The sequence below is a fragment of the Sarcophilus harrisii genome, chromosome 2, assembly GCF_902635505.1.
Source record: "Sarcophilus harrisii chromosome 2, mSarHar1.11, whole genome shotgun sequence".
Classification (NCBI taxonomy): Eukaryota; Metazoa; Chordata; class Mammalia; order Dasyuromorphia; family Dasyuridae; genus Sarcophilus; species Sarcophilus harrisii.
This window is the reverse complement of record NC_045427.1, coordinates 124,795,827-124,815,607: the sequence shown is the minus strand read 5'-3', so window position 1 is coordinate 124,815,607 and position 19,781 is coordinate 124,795,827. Positions and strand designations below refer to the sequence as shown.

Sequence of the window (19,781 nt, the reverse complement as noted above, 5' to 3'; positions counted from 1 at the left end):
GAACAAGACGCGTTCCCCACTATCTAGTGTAGTTCACGTTACACCTCTTTCCTTTCTCCTTCCTTAGGGGCCTGCGCCGTACAACCCGCCGCTAGAATGGAAGCCCACGTGATACCGGAAGTGGGCGTGGCTAGGAGGAACTTCCGGTAACCCCTCCGCGGCTGATAGCCGCGGCGGACCTGCCGGTACCGACCCAGCAGAGGAGACGAAGCGGCCGGAGGAGAAGGACGCGGCCGGTTCGCCCCTCCTCTCCTCAGCCCAGCTCCTCCTCCCGGTTCAAGATGAACTATATGCCGGGTACCGCCAGCCTCATCGAGGATATTGACAGTGAGTGGCCGCCGGTCTAGCTCCCCTTCCTTGGTCGGTCCGCTTGCCCCCTCAGGCTCGGGTAGGGCAGGGGCCGCGTCGGGGTGCGACGACTCCAGGCCCAGGCCTCGGGAGAGCGGCCGAGGCGTCCCTCCGAGCATGGACAGCCCGGGGTTTAGGCGTTTCCGAACCACGTAGGGTTCCCTTTTCGCCCGTTTATCAGAAGGTCATTCAGAAGCTCCCCACCCGCCCTCCTGCTTCTGAATACTCTTCAGAGGGGCCTCCCACCGAATTTCATAAATTCATCCAGTACCTGCCATTTTGCATGGCTTGTCCTCGGAAGTCGGGCCTAAGGGGGGGAATCATTGAGACCGTGTCAACGCGGGAAGACCCCTCACTAACTTACGGGAGCGTGGCATTACTTCCTGCCCAAATGGAAAGGCTGGCGCCTCTGATTAAAAACAAGAAACTTGGAAGAAATAGCGGGCCGTGTCCTAGGCACTGGGCAAAGGAGTGGTCCCCAAAGCTCAAGAAGTGTGGCCCAGTAGTGAGGAGACACCTAAGGGACCGAAACAAGGCATATGATAGTTTTCGAGGAGAACGAGGCCCACTCTATTCTCGAAGCTGTTGCTAAGATTTATTTTTCTATCCAATCTTCCAGCCCCCATTTCAGTGCCACGGTACTAAGGTCCGAGGACTAGCCCCATCCCACCCCGAAAAGTTATCCTTGGAATTGGTGGTTCATGAAGCTACGGACAGAGTAATATATGCTCAAATTTATCTTAGCCCAAACATGCTGAGAGATAATTAGCACGGTGATTTCACGAGGGAAAAGGAATAAGGGGAAGGAGAGATCAGGCCTAGTCTGAAATAGAAGGTGGTACCAGAACTGTGATCTCTTATGTAAAGTCACAGTGGTAGAAGAGGGGGTGCTGTGTAACAGGAACAGCTTTAGGACCAGTTGGAATGGAATAGAGTTTGTGAAGAAAAATGTGACTGGAAATGCCTTAAAAACCAACCGTGGAGCTTCTTAAATGTCAGGCTGAGGATTCTGTATTTTATGCTAAAGGCCATTAGGGAGCTATTCAGATGTCTCATTGTGGGGGTGGGGTGTAACTTTCAGAGCTATGCTTCTGGAATATCAATTTGGCAGCTTTGTTGGAGGATAACTGGAAAAATGACAGACTGAACCAGTTAGGCTAGTTAGGTACTCTGGGTTTGTAAAATAGAGAAATAGAGGTAGAATCCCTTCATGCTATCACCTCATACTTAAATACTCTTGTTCACAGTCAAACTCCTAGGGGAAAAAACTGAATATGTTTGTGTCTCCTTTTCTCCCCTCACTTTTTAACAAACCCTTTGCACTTGAGCTTCCTACCTCATTACTCAATCAATTCTGTCCTCTATAAAGTTGTTGATCTCTTAATTGTCCAATCTAGTGGCCTCTTCTCTGTGTTCATACCTTTTGACAGGCCATTTTCTTCCCGGATTCTCTCTTCTATGAGTATTTATGACACTGCTCTCCTATCTTGTCTGTCAGTATCATTTTCGATATTCTGCCCTCTAATAGAATGTATCCTAGACCCTCTAGGTGTATGCTTTTAGTATTCTCATCAGCTTTTCAATATATTCAGTTATCTCTATGCAAAGATTTCACAGAGCTATATATACATCCCTAGTTGTTTTTACCGAGCTCCAATCCCACAGCACCAGCTGTCTCTTAGACATTTCCAACTGGATATCCCTTAAGCATCTCAAACTCAACATGTCCAAAACGGAACTCATTATCTTTCCTTCCCATACTCACCTCTCCCAACTTCTCTGTTTCTATATTCTTCTTATTTAAATTTTCAACCAGTGAATCATCCTCAACTCCTAACTTTCCCTTCTTTTCAAGTCTTATCAATTCTACTGCTACGATCTCTGTCACAGTTACCCCTCTGACTCAAGGGATCTCTGTCACAGTTACCCCTCTGACTCAAGCTCCTATCACCTTTCATCAAAACCAGGGATGGGAGCTTTTATTCTGCCAAGGGCCATTTGGATATTTAAAACTTAATTCGAAAGCCAGACAAAATTAACACCTCAAAAACTCAAGCAGTAGGAGCTTGTTATCCCATCCCTAGCTTTCAGCTTTTCATTGCCTACAGTTGCCTTGGCAGGGCCACACTAAATTGTTTCCCAGGCCTTATGGGCCTTGCAGGCCCATCCCTGATCTAGACTACCAAATGACCAGTCTCTGTAACCTCCACATAACTGCCAAATTGATATTCCTAAAATACAGATCTTAATCTGTTAAGTCCCTGCTCAAGAAGTTTCAGTGGCTCCATATTGCTTCTGCCTGCCATTTAAAGTCTTTCATTTTTATCTTACTCTTACTCTATCTTTTTTTCTAGACTTATTTATTTCCCACATATGTACTATGTTCTAACTAAACTAACCTGCTTACCTTTTCTCATATGTTACAATCCATTTCCTGCCTCTGTGCCTTCAGTTAGGCTATTCCCTATTCCTAGGAGGCATTCCCTCAGAATGCCTAGCTTTCTTCAAAGTTCTACTCAAGCATTATCTCGTACAAGTTTTTCCTGGTTGCCTACAGTTTCTAGTACCTCCCACTGTCCTCCTTGTATTACCTTGTATATGTAAATATATTTTTTCTATGTAAACATATACTCTTGTGTATGTGTGTATATCATTTTTCCCACCCCCTCAAACTAAGCTGCTTCAAGATTCTTTAAGGAATATGTCCTTGCATCCTGAATACCTAGCAGAATGTCTGTTACTGCCTAGATGCATTTGAGGATAATTATAAGTTCTATTTTGGACATATTTGCTTTGAGATGCTTGCAAGCAGCATCCAGGTGGAGCTGTGGAGCAGACTGTTGGTAACAGCAAACTAGAATTCAGGAACAAGATTAGGGACAAGCATATAGATTTGGTAGTTATCTGCATAATATAATATAATCATTGGACCCAAAGAAAAAGATGAGTTCTTTGAGGGAAAGAATAGAAAGAACATGGCCAAGGACAGAACTTTGGAGAATACCCACACTTAGTGGACCAAAGGGGAAGCCAGAAAAGAGGGCTAAGAGCAGAATGTCCACAGTGATAAAAGTCAAATAGTAAATCTGAGGAAGGGCCATTGGATTTAGCAAATAGGGATTTAGATCATAGCCTCCACCAATAGGCCCAGAACAGAAGAGAACCAGGTGAAGTTAGGGATGGTAATAGAGAAGTTTGAAAACTTAATGAAAAATATGCAACATAGTTAAAGCAGGAATAAGGGAAGCCATCTTCTATTGCATTTGAGATAAGCAGTTTGAAAAAAATTCTGGTGGGAATAATTGCAACTAACCTTTAGTAAAATTTTCCAAAGGAAACTTCTAAAAAATCTTTCAAGTTAGCTTGCTAGAAAGGAACCCTAGATTTAGAGGCAGTCCCTGGTTTCCAATTCCAGGTCAAGCATTTAACTGATTAAGTATGTACCTGACTGCATCACTTGACAGAATAAAAACCAACTACCTTATCTATCAAATGGGGTTAATAAAACAAGTTATTTGATCAAACAATATAATATAACATTATAAGATTAAATATCATGAATATAATACATTTGTAACCATAAAGTGTTAAATGTTATAATTTTCTGAAACTTCAGTGGTTTCAAGTACACTAGAAAATGGTTTCTACATTGCTCCTTTTAAAAGATGTTATAGACTCTTAATCACTTCTGTCTGCTTCATAATTATGCCATCTTTTTCTGTTGCTTTAAAATGGTTCCATTGTTAACTATTAAGTTCCCTTTTTATTTTTGTTTTTGCTTAATTCGGTGCTTTTCTAAATCAGGCCAATTATAGTTCTGTTAGTCCTTTCTCCAAAAATTTTAGATGCTTATTTTTCTTCATGCTTTATTTTCACTTTAACTTTTCAGTCATAAAAGTTGATTTCATTAAGTATAGTTCTAAACAGGTGTAGCAATGTCACAGTTTATATAATTCAGATGGTGTCTTGTTAATCAATCTTCAGGTCCATTTTTATGTTGCCTGAAGGTCATTAAAAAAAATAAAGCATTTTGGAATGATGGTGTGAATGTTCGTAAAGTACTCTTAGAGATTTTATAGTGAAACCACCACATTTTACAGAAGAAACTGAAGCCCCATCGTTGTTAAATTCAAGTTTTAGCTTTAACTTTAGGATACCAGTTTCATCCTCTTTTTTTTTTTTTTGGTTACTCACTTGTATCTGAATGTTTGTGACCCTGGGGTTTTCTTGGCCAAGATATTGGAATGGTTGCCATTTCCTTCTCCCCTTCATTAAGGTAAACAAAGGTGAAGTGACTCACCAGTGTCACTCAACTAATCAGTGTCAGAGGAGGAATTTGAACTTAGTTCTTCCTGACTCCAGACCTCTCTCCCTTGAGCTACCTCCCTGCCCTATCATCCTTTTACCATTACATGTTTAGGAAAACCAGAGATATATAGTGGGAAGTGAAAGTAATTTTTTTTTTTTTTTAAGAAGAAGAAGAAAGAAAAGAAAAGAAAAAAAAATTTACAATTGATAATTTCCTGTATTCCTCTTCCCCCATAATTCTTGAACATGCTTTTCATAGAAAGGTGTTCTGAATTGTTACAATAAGTATTCTGAGTGAATCTTTCGGATGAAATAAAATATTTTAGAAATGAAAGGACCTTTGAGATACTCAATCCAGGACCCTTTTTTTTATGGGTAAGAAAACCTGAGAGACAGGGAAACTAAGTGATTTTCATAAGGACGCAGTAAATCTGTGGCAGAGTCAAAATGAGCTTCTAAATCCCCAACTGCCATGACATTGCTTTTCCTACTAAACTATGTTGCTTTGATACCATTGACAGTTTATCATGCCTACATCCTGACTGGATTTCTCAATTGAACTTAGCTTTGAAAACTGAGGAGGATATAACCCATTTTAGAGCTCACTTTAGGACATCTAAAAATTTTTCCCCAATTTATGTGCTGTTATACCACTGCAAGATCTATGGAATTATTGGTCCTCATTTTAAAAATCCTCTTTTTCAGAGAAACACTTGGTGCTCCTTCGAGATGGTAGGACTCTTATAGGCTATTTGCGAAGCATTGATCAATTTGGTATGTATTAGTTAGGATCTTGAACTTAAATTCACTATAGCAATAGCTTTTCATTGATTTCTGTTTTTAACCCTTTCCACTATTTCCTTTTATGAATAATTTTTTTTTTTATAAATATCTTCTACTCATTGCTCCTCCCCCAAAACATGGTTTTAAGTCAGCAATTTGTTCATTGCTCTTCTTTAAACATGACTAAGTTAAAAAAAACAAACATATGTTTGTATCTGTGTATATACATGGAGACACACAAGCTTGATTATCAAAATTAATTTTCCCCAGGTTCTGAATTGTTTTTCTTTCACCATTAGGTGGAGCTAAATATCTTAAGTCCCTATACCAAATTTGAGGCTGTTTATTAGCATGTAGATATTGCTGCAATAACTACCTAAGCAGATCCTGTCCTGAAGGAAGTCATATGCTGGTCCAGATTTTTGTTTTAAAACCGACAGGATTGAGGACTATTTCTTTTGTTTTGGTTTTGTTTGTGTTTTTGTAAGGTGATCAGAATTAAGTGACTTATACAGGGCCATATCACTTACAAGCGGTGCTATTTCTAAATTTTTTTTTAAGGATCCCCAGATTTATGCCATATATGTGTATGCAACACTTATTAAATTTCAACTACAAAACTGTGACAATGGCACTAATAGAGTTTGATGACTGGAATGTTGCTACAAAGAAAAAAAATTCCTTCCCCTCCCCAATAATAAGCTTTTCTTAAGTTGTGTATAGACCACTGTGCTTGTTCTAGGAAGGCAAAATTTAGATAACTTCTTGGCTTCGTGGAGTTCACAGTTAGAAAGGGAATAAGATGCCAAGATAACTCACATGCAATCATATAAATGTATCAGAAAGTTAAAAAAAAAAAAAAAAAATCTTTAGACAAGCCCTGAGCAGGAAGATTATTATCTAACAGGGCAATTAAAGAATGCATTTTAAAAAAGATGGCCTTTGAATGAAACTGTCAAAGGTTAGGTAAGGAATTTAGCAGGTGAAGAGAGAGGAAACCATGAGGATGAAGAGAAGCCATAGAAAGACTGTGGATTTTGAAGACAGAAGACTTCAGTTTTATCATTGGCCCTGAAACCTGTGTGACCTTACGCAAATCCCTTCATTGCTGTAGTCCAAAATTTCCTTATGTAAGATGAAGGGATTATACTAGTTGACTTCTAAACTTCTCCCCTCCCCCATGACATGGCTAGTTTCCACATCTTTCCTCCACAGAATATGCTTTCTCTCCTGTTTGCACCCACTCATTGTTCCTAGTGGGGGAGTCACAATTCTCCTTCTTCACCAGCACCATTTCCAGGCTTTCTCTCTACCACCTTCACTAACTAGCTTCTCCTCCGAGGATCACACTATCTAGATTTTTATCACCCAAAAGATGGCTTTTGACATCTAAGACATTCTCCTTCCTTCTTCAATGACTTCAGTGCCTAACTTGAAGTTATTCTCTTCTCGAATACCAGAGACTTTAGTATACCCCTTGATGCTTCCTAAAGGAATTCACTTAAGTAATCTGATTCACTACAAGTTTGTTACCTGATTTCACCTGGACCACGCAAATGTTCCATTTTCCTTAATTAATTCACTATCCCACTCTTCACAGCTGATATTCCAAGCCTCCTCTCCTCAAGCTTTCCCCTCCCTTCATCTTCTTAACTGAGGAGCTTGCCTCATACTTCATTGGAATAATAGAGCCATTTGCTAAATGCTCTCCTTTCTCTGCCCCCCCTCATCTGACTTTATTCATACTGCTTCCCTTATTATGTCCTCCTTCACCAGGAAGAGGTGATCCTCCTTGGTAAAACTAACCTCTCCAGATTCAGGCTTGATTCCATCCTTTCCTATCTTCTACAAACACCCCCCACTGTCATCCCTGGTCTCTCTTAATCTCTCCACATCTATTAGCTACTTCCCGGCTGCCTCCCCACTGGGCTAGTCCTGTTATATCTCCTCAGCTATCTAGTATAAGTATCTCCAGTTCTCTTGTCAAATCTCCTATGCCCTTGGCAGTCTGGTTTCTGACCTAATAGTTAACTGAAATGGCTTTGCCCAAAATTACCAGTGATCTTTAATTGCCAGATCTAATGGCCTTTTTCAAAGTACTCATGTTTTTTAATATCTTTGGCTTCACACTATTAATTTCTTTTTCCTTGATATTCTCTTTTCCCTAGAATATCTTTACTGTTTCATCTATGTTATATCCAGTAACATTGAATGTCCCTCGGGGCTCTGCATTAGGCCCTTTTCTCCCTATAACTATCTCACCCAGTGATCTCATCAGTTCCCAAGAGTTCTGTTACTATCTCTGTGCAGATGTACATCTTATGAGTTAATCTTAACTATGCCTTTTGGACTTCTCAAATTCACATATCCAAAATAGAATTCATTCTTTTTTTCCTTGAACTTTCCTCTCATCTAAATTTCCTAATTACTATCAGATCCCTTCCAAAAATATCCTACTAACCTCAGTGTCCTGTTCAGCTTCCCATTGTTGCTTAGTACATGTGTCCAAGTTATACATTGTCTACCTTCACAACAGATGTCATGTAAGTCCCATCTCTGCTCACACAACTACAACACTAGTTCAGGCCTCCGGTAACTTTTGCCCATACTATTATAGCCATCTCATTGGTCTCCCCTGCCTTAATTTTCTCCTCATTCAGGCTATTTTCCACTCAACTTCCAAGGTAATTCTTCAAAATCATAGGTCTAACCATGTTACTTCCCTCCTCATTAAGCTCCATTAGTTCTCTATTACCTCTAGGATCAAATATTAACTGCTCAGCTTTCCATTTAAAGTTGTTCATAATCTGTTTCCTTCCTGCTTTTCTTGTCTTCTTATACTTCTTATGTTTGACATACATTCTGTGATCCATCTGCACTAGCTCACTTGCAGTTCTTCTGCAATCTCTGTCCCCATGCCTTTGACATTATTTATCCCTTATATTGGAATGCTCTACTCTCCCCCTTCCATTTTAGTTTCCTTTACCTCCTTCAAGACTAAACTCAAATTTCACCTTCAGGAGGGAAAGGGAATGGAATAAGCATTTATATAGTGCCGCTTTACAAATATTGTCATTTGATCCTTACAGTAAACCTTGGAGGTAGGTGCTATGATCCCAGTTTTGAAGAAACTGAAGGATTGAAAGGATAGAGCTAAAGTGATTTGAATTGGGTCACACAGCTAGGTGCCTAAGGCCACATTTGAAATTGGGTCTTTCTGACACTAGGGCCAGTGATCTATCCACTGTGTTATCAGCTACCTCAGGAATCCTTTCTCAGGCACCCTCAACTATTCATGCCTTTTTTCAGATTATCTACTATCTGCTCTATATGTGTCTTGTATGGATGGACTTCTTATCTTTCCTATTAGGATGTAAGCTCTTGGAGAACAGAAACAGTTTTTGCCTTTTCTCTATTCCCAGTGTTTAGCACAGTGCCTACTGACTTGAATGACTAAAAAATACCTTCCAATCCCAAATCTTTAATCCTATGGCAATGTAAGAACAGGGAATAACTGAATTAAAGATGCATGGGTACTTGAGAACCCAGTTGGTTGTGGTAGATTTTTCCCACTTGGAGCATAGGATACATAGCGCACAGTAACATGAGAAGAGGCATATTTGTTTATATCTCGAAGTCATTTAACATCAAAGATCTAGTATTCTTTCTGAGTATTTTAATAAACTTTACCCTTATGAATTAAAAGTTGTGAAATGAAATTAACTGAATAAATAGTACCTAATTAACAGTGAAATAATGAAGGTCAGTTTCTTGGTTAATAATCCATGTGACAGACAGTTGTTCGATAATGGTAGTGAACAATCAAAGGTTAGGCAGAGTTTATGATCTTCCTTGGTGAAAGCATGGCCCTTTGCCTTGTCAGAATTATAAGTTAAGGAATAAGATTGTATTAACTTCATCAAGTTCAAAAATAAACTGAATACAAAACTACTTCTAAAAACCTCATCAATAGGTTAAAAAAATTAAAGCGCCACCTATATACCAAGTGTGGGGATACAGATAAGAAAAGAAAGACAGCCCTTACCCTCAAGGAGCTTACAGTCTAATGAAGGGAGATTCACAAAAGAAGGAGGAGAAGAAAAGCCAGGGAGGGAATAGTGAAGTGAACAGTATAGCCATCCGTGGCTTTCTGGTAGAAAATAAGACTTCTATATTCTGTTCCCTCCTTAAAAGGAGATAAAGAAATTCATAGCTTGCTCTTCCTGTCAGTGACAAAGGGTAGTGAGGAAGTATGAATATTAAGGATGATATGATTCCGCAGAATGATGAGATTTCCCAGCCATGAAGTTCCTGGGGGTGCAAAGAAAACCAAAATGAATACAAATGGATAGGATTGTTCACAATTGTAATATGAATTACTAATGTGAGAAAATTATTTAAACAATAAAGTTTGATGAATTTCAGTTTGATTAAATCTTAATTAGGCACATATTATGCTAGGAACTGAGGATACAAAGAAAAATGAAATAATCCCTACCCTCAAGCTGTTGACATCTCACTGGAGAGGTACATTGATATTTTCCTATGGTCCTATGGCTCTGTCTTCTCAAGGACTAAGAACATACCTTCTCTTCAGCTCTCTTCAGACAGGATATTCTCTTAATCTAAGCATCCTAAGAATTCTTCCCTGAAATTTATAGGTCTTTTATTCAAGGGAGACTTATTAAGCCTTGGAGACCAAAAGCTTACTTCCTAATTTTTATAACCCAACTGAAGCTTTAATAGTATATGCTTTCATGGGACATATCTGGAAATATCATTGTTATTTGAATCTTCTAATTTAAATAGAGGCTTACCTTCAAATATACATATATAATAAATGGGCTTTGCATACTCATACTCAGGAATTTAAAACTAAATCTTTCTTCCCTCTCTCTCCTGACATACAGCTAATTTAGTGTTACACCAGACTGTGGAACGTATTCATGTGGGCAAAAAATATGGCGATATTCCTCGAGGGATTTTTGTTGTCCGAGGAGAAAATGTGGTCCTCCTTGGAGAAATAGTAAGTAAAAAACTATGGTTGAGTTGGGTGCCATATCTTTCCAGTAATGTATAAGTTTTTTTTCATCTTTACTTCCTTGAGCAACTCACTTAGAACCAGAGAATCATTTGATAAAGGTCCCTGGCACAGTGACTAGAGCACTCATGCTACTGAGCTGGCTCAGTGTGGTATTTTTGCCCAAGGCAGTTGCTTCTCTGGGTCTTCATCCAGGGGACCTTTGTAAAATAAAGTCATTGGATTCAGTAACTTGCAGTCTCTTCCAGGCTCTTAGTATTGTGATTATAAAGTAGTTGTTGATGTTGACAAGATGATTGCTTTTAACTTTGTTTAAAAACAAAGTTGCTTATTCATGTCCAACTCTTCATGACCTCACTTGAAGTTTTCTTGGCAACAATACTGGAATGATTTGCTATTTCCTTTTCCAACTTATTCTACAGATGAGGAAACTGAACCAAACAGGATTAAGTGACTTGTCCAGGGTCACACAGCTAGTAATTTGAACTCAAGTCTTCCTAACTCCAGGCCTATCCTCTGCACCAGCCCTGTGTCCCCTTTAAACCTAGACATTCTAGTTAAACAACATTATACTGACCTGTCATGAAATGCTGTCCTGTGCTTATATAGAAATAAATGCAGTAAACCTATTAGAACAGGCACTGAGAATGCTCTGGGTGTTGTGAGGAAATAGAATGAGTCTAGAACAAAATTTGCTAAATGATAATCTCTTCTTTATGGGAGAAATGTCAAGTTCCTTAACTTATCTGTGTGCCTGCAGGCTTTTAATAATGCTGTGTAATGAGAAACAAAGATTAAGAATGATGTCATGTTACTATGTAGTAACTTTTGCTTGAAGACTTTATGTAATAGTCCCAAAGAGAGTTAAGGACATATACAAAATCATGAAGATTTTATAAATGATAATGAACTTAAGCAATCACTAAATTCTTCAAGGACACCACAACACTTAACTTTAAATAATATAGCATAGCCTTTTGATTGCAAGAAAACAGCAACATGAATGTATCGGATTAGATAAATATGTTGGGCAGATAAGGCGACCACATATAGAGCCAGGAACACGATTATTCTCATCTAGCTGCCATCGATGGTTGCTGTGGGGAATAGCTACAGGTCCATCAATGTTGTCAGCCATACTTACATACTGGTACAGCAAAAATATTTTTGAATATGAGTGAGAATAGATGCTTTGATATCTTCTTGCTTATGTCCCTGGTATAAGATCACTTATGGAATTAGCTTCTGCTATCTTAATCTCTTTTCATATTCCAGATCAGATTCCCATCCCTGATACATATATAGCACCACCCAAAGTACTGTGAGATAACTGAAATTAGTATCTAGTTATTGTGCATAGCACCCAGAGTAACTGTGTATGTGCTTCTCTTTTTCTGAAATTACATGTTAACAAAATTATGTTCAGTGAGAGAATAAGCTGACCCCCCCCCCCAAAAAAAAAAAAGATTGTCAGACTAAGTGGTCTCTTAAAGGATTATTACTGTATTGAGTCCTGCTCCCAGACTAAGAAAAAAATACTTTTATAGAAGTGATTCAGCTAAATTTATTTGCATATGTTAATTTTTGAGAATTTATTTACTTCATATCTTCAAAAGCCCCTTACATTTAGAAGAAAAAAGATTGTGCGCCTTTTACATACATGAAACAATTCTAATTTATCTGTCTCCATAAGTAATTCATCATCTCTTTTTTGAGAAATTATATAAAGGCATCTGAGGTAGAAATGGGAAGAAAAGGAGAAATATTGCTAATTCATAATACTTTAAATTTGCCTAGGAAAATATAATATATAGGTTCCAGAAGGAATGATTTAGAATTCTAATTATACCCTCAAACCTCAAACCACTGAGGGAGTTTGGGATAGTCAACCATAGACTGGGAATACCTCCAAAACCAAAGCTATAATCTTCCTTAATGTATAAAAAAGGAGCAAATTTTCATATTAAAAAAAAGTCTTAATATTGATGGGGTCCTAATGACAAAGAGTTGTGGGAATTCTCTTTTGGTCGGAGACGCATGTTCTTTGTGAAATAATTCATGAACCCAAAGAGTTTTAGGTGGGGAAAAATGGAAGCTTATTGTTGTATGAGAAGTCAGCTTTGCTAGAAAAACTGACTTCTTTAGTGGCAAAATCCTATAAGGGAAATGGAGGCTGGCATTGAGAAGAGAATGCCTTCTCAGCTGGCAGGGTAGCTATACCAAAGAGGTAGAGCATGCTACTTTTAACCTTCTGCAAAGAAATGAGTAAACAGAAACTTATTATATGAGCAGATCTGGGGGGGAGGGGAGAGAGTTTGAGCTGATCAGACCAGGATCTCCCAAATGAAATTGCTTTGAAGGCTTTTTCAGCTTGAATTTGAATGGAGATCTGGCTATCATTGGAGGTGATTTGCTTTAGAAATGACCCAGTCAGGAGGATATATTCTCATAGACTCTCTGGAGTCTGGGGGAGTCAGGAATCAAAGGGACAGAATTTCAAGAGTGTTAATTCACACCCCTATCAATATGAATTAATGTGCTTTATTAAGATATTTAATATATAATACATTTGACTGAATGGATAAAGTGACTTGAACCAAAAGATTTACTAAATCTGCCTCAGTAGTTTTTTATTTAAAAAAAAAAATCATATAAGTCTCTGACAAATGGAACTCTAATTTCTTTCAGCAATCCACTTGGTATTAATGAACGTCAAATGAGGTATTAAACCGAAAGAGAAATGTGTTTTTGCATGTTAGGAACATGCATGTGTATTTGTGTTCACTCAAAGCATTTGGGTATGTTCTGTGTAAAGTATAAACTAAAAAGTCTTAGAAATGATCCTATCCCAAGATATTTAATTAGTTGCCCAAAAACACTGTTCATCCCCAGTAAAATGAATAGCTGTAGCAGGAAAAGAGAAGTCTTAACCTCCCAGCTGAAGAAATCCAAGTTTGTATTCCATACCTAATGCCTAGTGACTGAACTAGCCCAAGGGAAAGCTGGAAGGAGGTGGGATTACATCATATTTAGGATGAGAGAAAGCAAACCAGAGTACTCAGTGCCACAAAAGCACGTGTCTTTTAAGACCAGTCCTCTTGCAGTGATCTTTTGTAGCTATAAAAACTAGACTCTCAGAATGATTAAAATTACTAAAACCCCTAATAGGGCAATCATACTTAAGTACAAGTAGACTTCTCCTTAAGAATATTCTACTAGCAATTTTTGAAGAAATAGATTAGCAGAAAAATTGGTTCAGTTATCAGCTCAAGTGGTAAAATGTTGCCTTGGAGAAAATAGAATAGAAGAAAAGCACATAGTGCCTTCCATAGATGTTCTATGAAAGATGTTCTGGAAAAGTATGAGCACATCACATGATGTGAGAAGATAAGGAAAGGGGTTGTCATCTTCACTGTTGAAGAGCATCCCCATATTGGTGAAATCCTGCTGTCTGCTCAGGAATGAACCTTTAGGTCACATTACTTGATGCTTTATTTAACATCTTTGGAATTATATAAGTGGCTTCTTTCTCTTTAAATAGGTTCTCTGCCTTCTTAGGATCTACTTTCTGTCTCTACTCCCTCTTTACTCACATTTAGGATGACTTATTCAACCTACTCTCATCCTCTTTCTCTTTCAAATTATATTTTTAACACCATTGTTTTCCAGGATCTGGAGAAGGAAAGTGATACTCCCCTTCAGCAAGTGTCTATTGAGGAAATCCTAGAAGAACAAAGAGTGGAACAACAGACTAAGCAGGAAGCAGAAAAACTGAAAGTCCAAGCTCTCAAGGAAAGGGGCCTCTCTATTCCCCGTGCAGATACTCTGGATGAGTACTAGATGTTCTACTCTGAAACTTGCTCTCCTAGCAGCAGAATTTGTCACTGGAGTTTTAGTGACACAATGGTTACTCTTTACATTGAACTGAAGACTATAGAGTTTTGGAAAATGGTTTTATTTTGGATTCAGTTTCACAATTATGCCATGAAGAAATCATGTGGCCTTAATTTTTTCTTAACAGAATCACTGTATAAAGGAGAATGGAAATTTTCACACATGGCTGTGGAGCCAACAGATTACTTCTACTAGCCTTTATAGAGGAACTTATTCACTTGTAAATAAAATATGAATCTCAAAACCAACTTATTCCCCACATCGAAGCCACATCTGTATCTCCAGGTATTGGATTAAGGAGCAGCTTATCACAAAAACAATAAGTATTACTGTTGAGGTTGGGAAGGGGAACCCTCAAAAGTTTGGGGTCATAAACTGGTGTCCGTGAAGTATCTCAAAAAAATTTGCAGGCTTGAATCTATCCCTCCTACTCAAGGGGCAAAGTTTATTATAATTGTAATACCATCACAAAGCAAGCTAAATTTCCAAAAGAAATTAGCAAAGAAACAGAAGCAAAGAGACACGATTATCCAATGTTCTATCATTGACATGTTAATTCTATAACTTATAAATAGAACTGAGGAATGGTCTCTGGAATTTGGTTATCACTGACCAACAGATTATTTATCTGACTGTCAGCAATGAACTGAGTAGGTCTTATTTACTATTGTATCAAGATGTTTGATTTGTGGGACTATTCTGAGGCCAGAAGTTATCTGATTGAGGAGTGGTCTATTCAGAATCAGACAGATTGGGCATGGGAATTTCTTGAGGCAGACTCCAAAGCCAGAAGATTTAGGATTACTGATTTAACAGAAATCCCCCTAAAATCAGAGTACCACAAAATCATATTACATCATTACTACAGTGAGAAATAGCTGTATTAGACCTGGAAGGGGCAAAAATAAAAGTCCATTTTACTGTGCAACTGCAGCAATGGGTGTCCTATAGAATAGGCACACTTAGAATCAAACATAATTTTTTATACTTTGTCATCTAAAACAAGATCCCTGATTCCCCATTGACTGAGTGATACAGAAATTACAATCTGTCCAAAGCACCTAATTCCCCTACAGAGTTCTCTACCCCATCACATCTTCCTTACACTTGTGACCCCACATATTTGTTTACCTAACTACTCCTCTTGACATTCACCTCATTTGGACATAATTGAGCTCCTCCCCTGGTTCCCCTTTGGCTGGATATCAGAGGTTATAGTCTATCTGGAGAGCCTAATTTCCCCAGATGATTTTCCTCCTTGATTACATGTTCCCTCCACTTGAGTGTGAGTTCTTATCCCTGATTACATCTCATTGTTTCTTACTCTATTTTACGGTTTCTCTCCATAAGTTTTGTTTGCCTTTGTCAACCAAACTTTAGAGTCTTATTTCTTCGGTTGCAATTTCTTATTTAGATTACATTTCTCAAGTTTTGTAACTATGTGGAAATTAAACCCTCATCCAATTCTAACAATATTAATCATATGTGGCTCACTTAAGGCATATTTCTGAGTCATGTATTAAGAGTTCCCCTTCTCATTTTTGTTATTGCTAAACAGTGAAAACTACCCAGCACAGCTGTATTTTGATTTGGAGGGGGGGAAACTTGAGTAAGGTGAGTTTTCCTAAAAACTTGTCACAATAGACATAGATGTCACAAGTTCAAGCACGCACACAACTTCCATGGCCCACTATTTCTTCTAACAGTTTTCTCACTGGATGATGAAACAATTAATACTGTCCCTATATCAGCTGTTTCAACTTTTCTTTCTGTTAGGAACTAGCTACTGTCCTTCTACAGTGTGGGTTTTTTAATTGCCATCTTTTGATTTTTCATTAGCTTTCTTTCCCAAACTATCCAGAAGCTTAAAAAGCTAGGGAAAGGAGACAGTTCTGTAAAGCCTCTGCCAAGTATGACTTTTAACTTTCTCACCCATAATGTCTACCCTTGTAAATAAGAGTGGGAGATGCATTTTTCTGATATTCTTGGATCAAACAATTTTAAATGTGTGATTTGGGGTTTCAGGTTTTAGTGCTTAATTTGTATATTTTTTCTGGTTATGCTTCATACTGAATTGGTTCATAAATTTTTTCTACATGCTTCTCCCTATTCTTCATATTTGTCATTGCCTAGGGTTCAGAATACTTTATGTACCACAATTAGCAATTCCCCCTTGATGGACACTCATTTTTTCTTGACAATTATTACAAAAAGTGTTGCTGAAGTGGTAAAGTAGGCACTAGGAATGGTTTTAGGAGAACATAATTATAAAAGATAAGAAAAAGACAACCAAAAAAAAAAAAAAAAGAAAAAAAAAAGAAAAAGACAACCTGATGGCAGGCTAGCCCACAATTAACCAGAAAGAAGAAGCCATTAAAGAAATGCTAAGAGATGAGGGAGTACCCCACAGCAGGCTTAATCCTGAACTGGAGTTAGGGAAGATCTGCACCATTAAGCAGATTGTTTATAGGGAGAATGAGTCTCTGGGCTTTCTGATAGGATAAGTAAAGTTGGGTTTTCTAGAGACTGCTACCTGGGATGGGACTGTAATTAAAGTCCACTTGAAGGGAAGACTTACTTTGAAACAAAAGGCTCACTTAAGATGTATTATCCCAACAGTGCCCTTCCTTGCTTGCTTCAGGGAGTATTAAAATCCTATCAGTGCTTCAGGCTTTCTGTTAGCACCCATCTAGTTACCCAAGAAGTCACTGCTACGAATGTTTCAAAGAATCTGAGATCTTTCTATATTTTACTTCCTTTGGTTACATAAGTTTAATATATGCTTGGGTCAAAAGGTATCCAGCACAGCTATTTAAACCTGAATTTTTCTTTACATTTTTTTTCTATTCTCTTCCCTTTCCTCCCCTTTCCACCCAAAATCCAAGAAGCATTCTGCTGAGGTGAATGGAAAACTGGCTTGTTCTTGGCCTCCAAGGACACAGGTTCAGCTGCTTTTTTCTGATACAAATATACTTTATGATCCAGAGGAAGTTGCTCAACAAAATTTGAATATTTTAAGCTGCAAAGAAGGAACAATGTCTGAATTGGTAGAGGAGGTCACTAGAAGTTTCCTACTCTGATTAAATCAACAGGCTCTGTGTGTGTGTGTGTGTGTATTTGCCCGTGTTTTCTCTGCATTCTAGTTGAGGTATAAGAGCCCCCTTAACTTGAGATAATACAGATAAAAACTTCAAAAGGTACTCCTATGGCTTCCAATTTTATGTAATCAGTTTTTTTGCATGTCTACCAATGACTAATGAAATCAGGTCAAAAAGAAAAGCTAATAACCTGTGGGCCTACTAGTCAAGTTCCTATCCATTTAGCATTTCTTGTCTCCTTGTCCCAAGGATACTCATAGCCTAACCAAACCTGAGCCCTGAATTATTCCTACCTCATCTGCATCTATTCCTTGAGTGAACCTCGGCTAAGAGAGATCCAGGCAATTCAGTCACGAGTCCATGACAAATTTATGTTATCTAATCTTAACTAGTTCAGTAGCAAGATAATCTTTACACTTCTGACTTATTCTCCATTGTAGTTCCCAGAGTACCTATGCCAAACCTTTTCTTAGTCAATAAGCCATGCATTAGCAGGCAATCATTAATCATGAGGCACTGTGCTAAGTTCCAGAATCTTTTCTCCTTGAGCCTCCCATACCACCAAACCCTGATGATGAGATGTGCTTCTTCATCAACAAAGGCCAACCCCACTAGAGGTAACCTGGATCCCATCCACTCCTGTCTTGCCCCTATTGCTGGACTCTCCTTTAGTCCCTTCTCTGATGCTTACAAGTCTCCCTATCCTTAAAAACCAATCCCTCCCTAGAGCCTACCATTGTTAGAGTTATTATATCTTTGCTTCCCTTTTCCATTAAGACTCTTGAGAAAGCAGTCTGTCTATCCTTTATTCTCTCCTCACTATACCCTCTACCATCTGGCTTCTAACCTCATTATCCAGCTAAAACTGCTTTCCAAATACCAATAATCTTTTCATTGTCAAGTCTAATAAGTTTCTTACTACTCATCCTTCCTGATCTTAGCTGCCTTAGACACTACTAAATTCCCTCTCCTCTTGGTTGTGTTCTCACATCTACAATAGATGGTATTTTCTTTGATTCCATCCTAATGTTTGATAACTTCTCAGTCTCCTTTCTTTGCTGAATCATCATTCATATGTCCTCTAAACTGCATGTATCCTAATACACTGTCCTGTACTTTTTTCTTCACATTCTAATTAGGTGATTTCAGTGTCTCCTTTGATTTAATTATCTCTCAACAAGTGTTTCCCAAAGCTATGTGGCCAGCCCTAGACTCTCTTGTGCTCAAATTGTACATCCCCAACTGAACATTTTAAACTTGATTTCATGTAAGGTACCTAAAAAAGGTACCTCAAAACCTTATCTTGTCCAAAACAGAACTCATTATTTTTCCTCTCAAACCCACCTTTCTCATGAATTTCCTTATTTCTGTCAAGGACACCACCATCTTCCAATACCATAGTGTTCAGGTCTAGTGGTAGAGAATTGATGTGAGAATCCCCTCTTGTCAGCATGCAGATCCAACGTGAAAGAATTCATGAACCCGAAGAGTCTGAAAGGCAAAAGGGATTTTTATTGGCATTGAGAAGCCAGCTTTTCTAGGAAGACAGACTCCTCAGTGGCAAGAGGTGCTGTTAGGGAAATAACAAAGGTTATCATTGGGAAGAGAATGTCTTCACAGCAGACAAGAGTCCTGGCAGGCAGCAGTGTCAAGAAGGCAAAAGCGTCCCTTGGCAAAGCGTAATCCTACTTCGGACTTGTGCAGAGATTTGGAGTTCAGAATTATCTTTTATTGGCAGTCTAAGGCTTGGTTCCAGTTGAAAAGAGAGTCAATGCCCCCAGGCCTAGATACTGAGCTTGGAGTTTCAGACCACTCCCTAGGAATAATAGGCCCAGATCTCCAACTGAATAAAATCATTTTGAAGGCTTTTTCTCAGAACCTGGAATTTCCCGAAGAGGATCAGCACCCCCAAAAGATCAATGGAGAGTGATTTGACCAAGATCTTCAATTGAATGATGCTGCTTAACTTGGAAAAGGCTTGTCTGGGGAAGTATATTTTTTCCCAGACTTTTCAGAATCTGAGACCCTGAATGTCCCTTCTTTTACAGATTAAAGGGGACAGTTTCAGAGTTCATTCCCATCACTAGGATCTCAGTCTTGAGCCAGGGAAAACAAGATAGCAAGAACTCCACTGACTCGCTGACAAATGCCGAAAAGATATATTTTACTTTCTTGCAAGAATGGGTTGCCTAGGTTTGTAGATGCACCTTTGAAACAACAAAGGCAATCTTTTATTTCCTGTCCTGAAAGGCAAGTCCCTCCCCTAATTCCCATTAATTCCCACCATCTGAACAGATGTTATGGAAAGT

The 19,781-nt window shown here is 38.5% G+C and overlaps 1 protein-coding gene across 2 annotated transcripts; it reads left to right on the top strand.

The window, feature by feature from the left end:
- Positions 1-104: 104 nt before the first annotated feature.
- LSM1 (LSM1 homolog, mRNA degradation associated) lies at positions 105-16,733 on the top strand. 2 transcript variants are annotated; one of them, XM_003757977.2, is made up of 4 exons: positions 105-327; positions 5,362-5,430; positions 10,350-10,465; positions 14,150-16,476. In XM_003757977.2, exons 1-4 carry the CDS (start codon positions 282-284, stop codon positions 14,318-14,320), a joined length of 402 nt encoding a protein of 133 aa, XP_003758025.1. In that variant the 5' UTR covers positions 105-281; the 3' UTR covers positions 14,321-16,476. The 2 variants fall into 2 exon arrangements, with proteins under 2 accessions (XP_003758025.1, XP_023350483.1); XM_023494715.2 differs by lacking the exon at positions 5,362-5,430 and having other exon boundaries at positions 14,150-16,733.
- The last annotated feature ends 3,048 nt before the right edge of the window (positions 16,734-19,781 follow it).

Excerpts from the sequence above, each read along its gene's own strand:
- LSM1 (XM_003757977.2), top strand. The coding sequence starts at position 282 with ATGAACTATATGCCGGGTACCGCCAGCCTCATCGAGGATATTGACA. Across the intron at positions 328-5,361 it reads CCTCATCGAGGATATTGACA|AGAAACACTTGGTGCTCCTT; the intron begins GTGAGTGGCCGC and ends CCTCTTTTTCAG. Across the intron at positions 5,431-10,349 it reads GCGAAGCATTGATCAATTTG|CTAATTTAGTGTTACACCAG; the intron begins GTATGTATTAGT and ends CCTGACATACAG.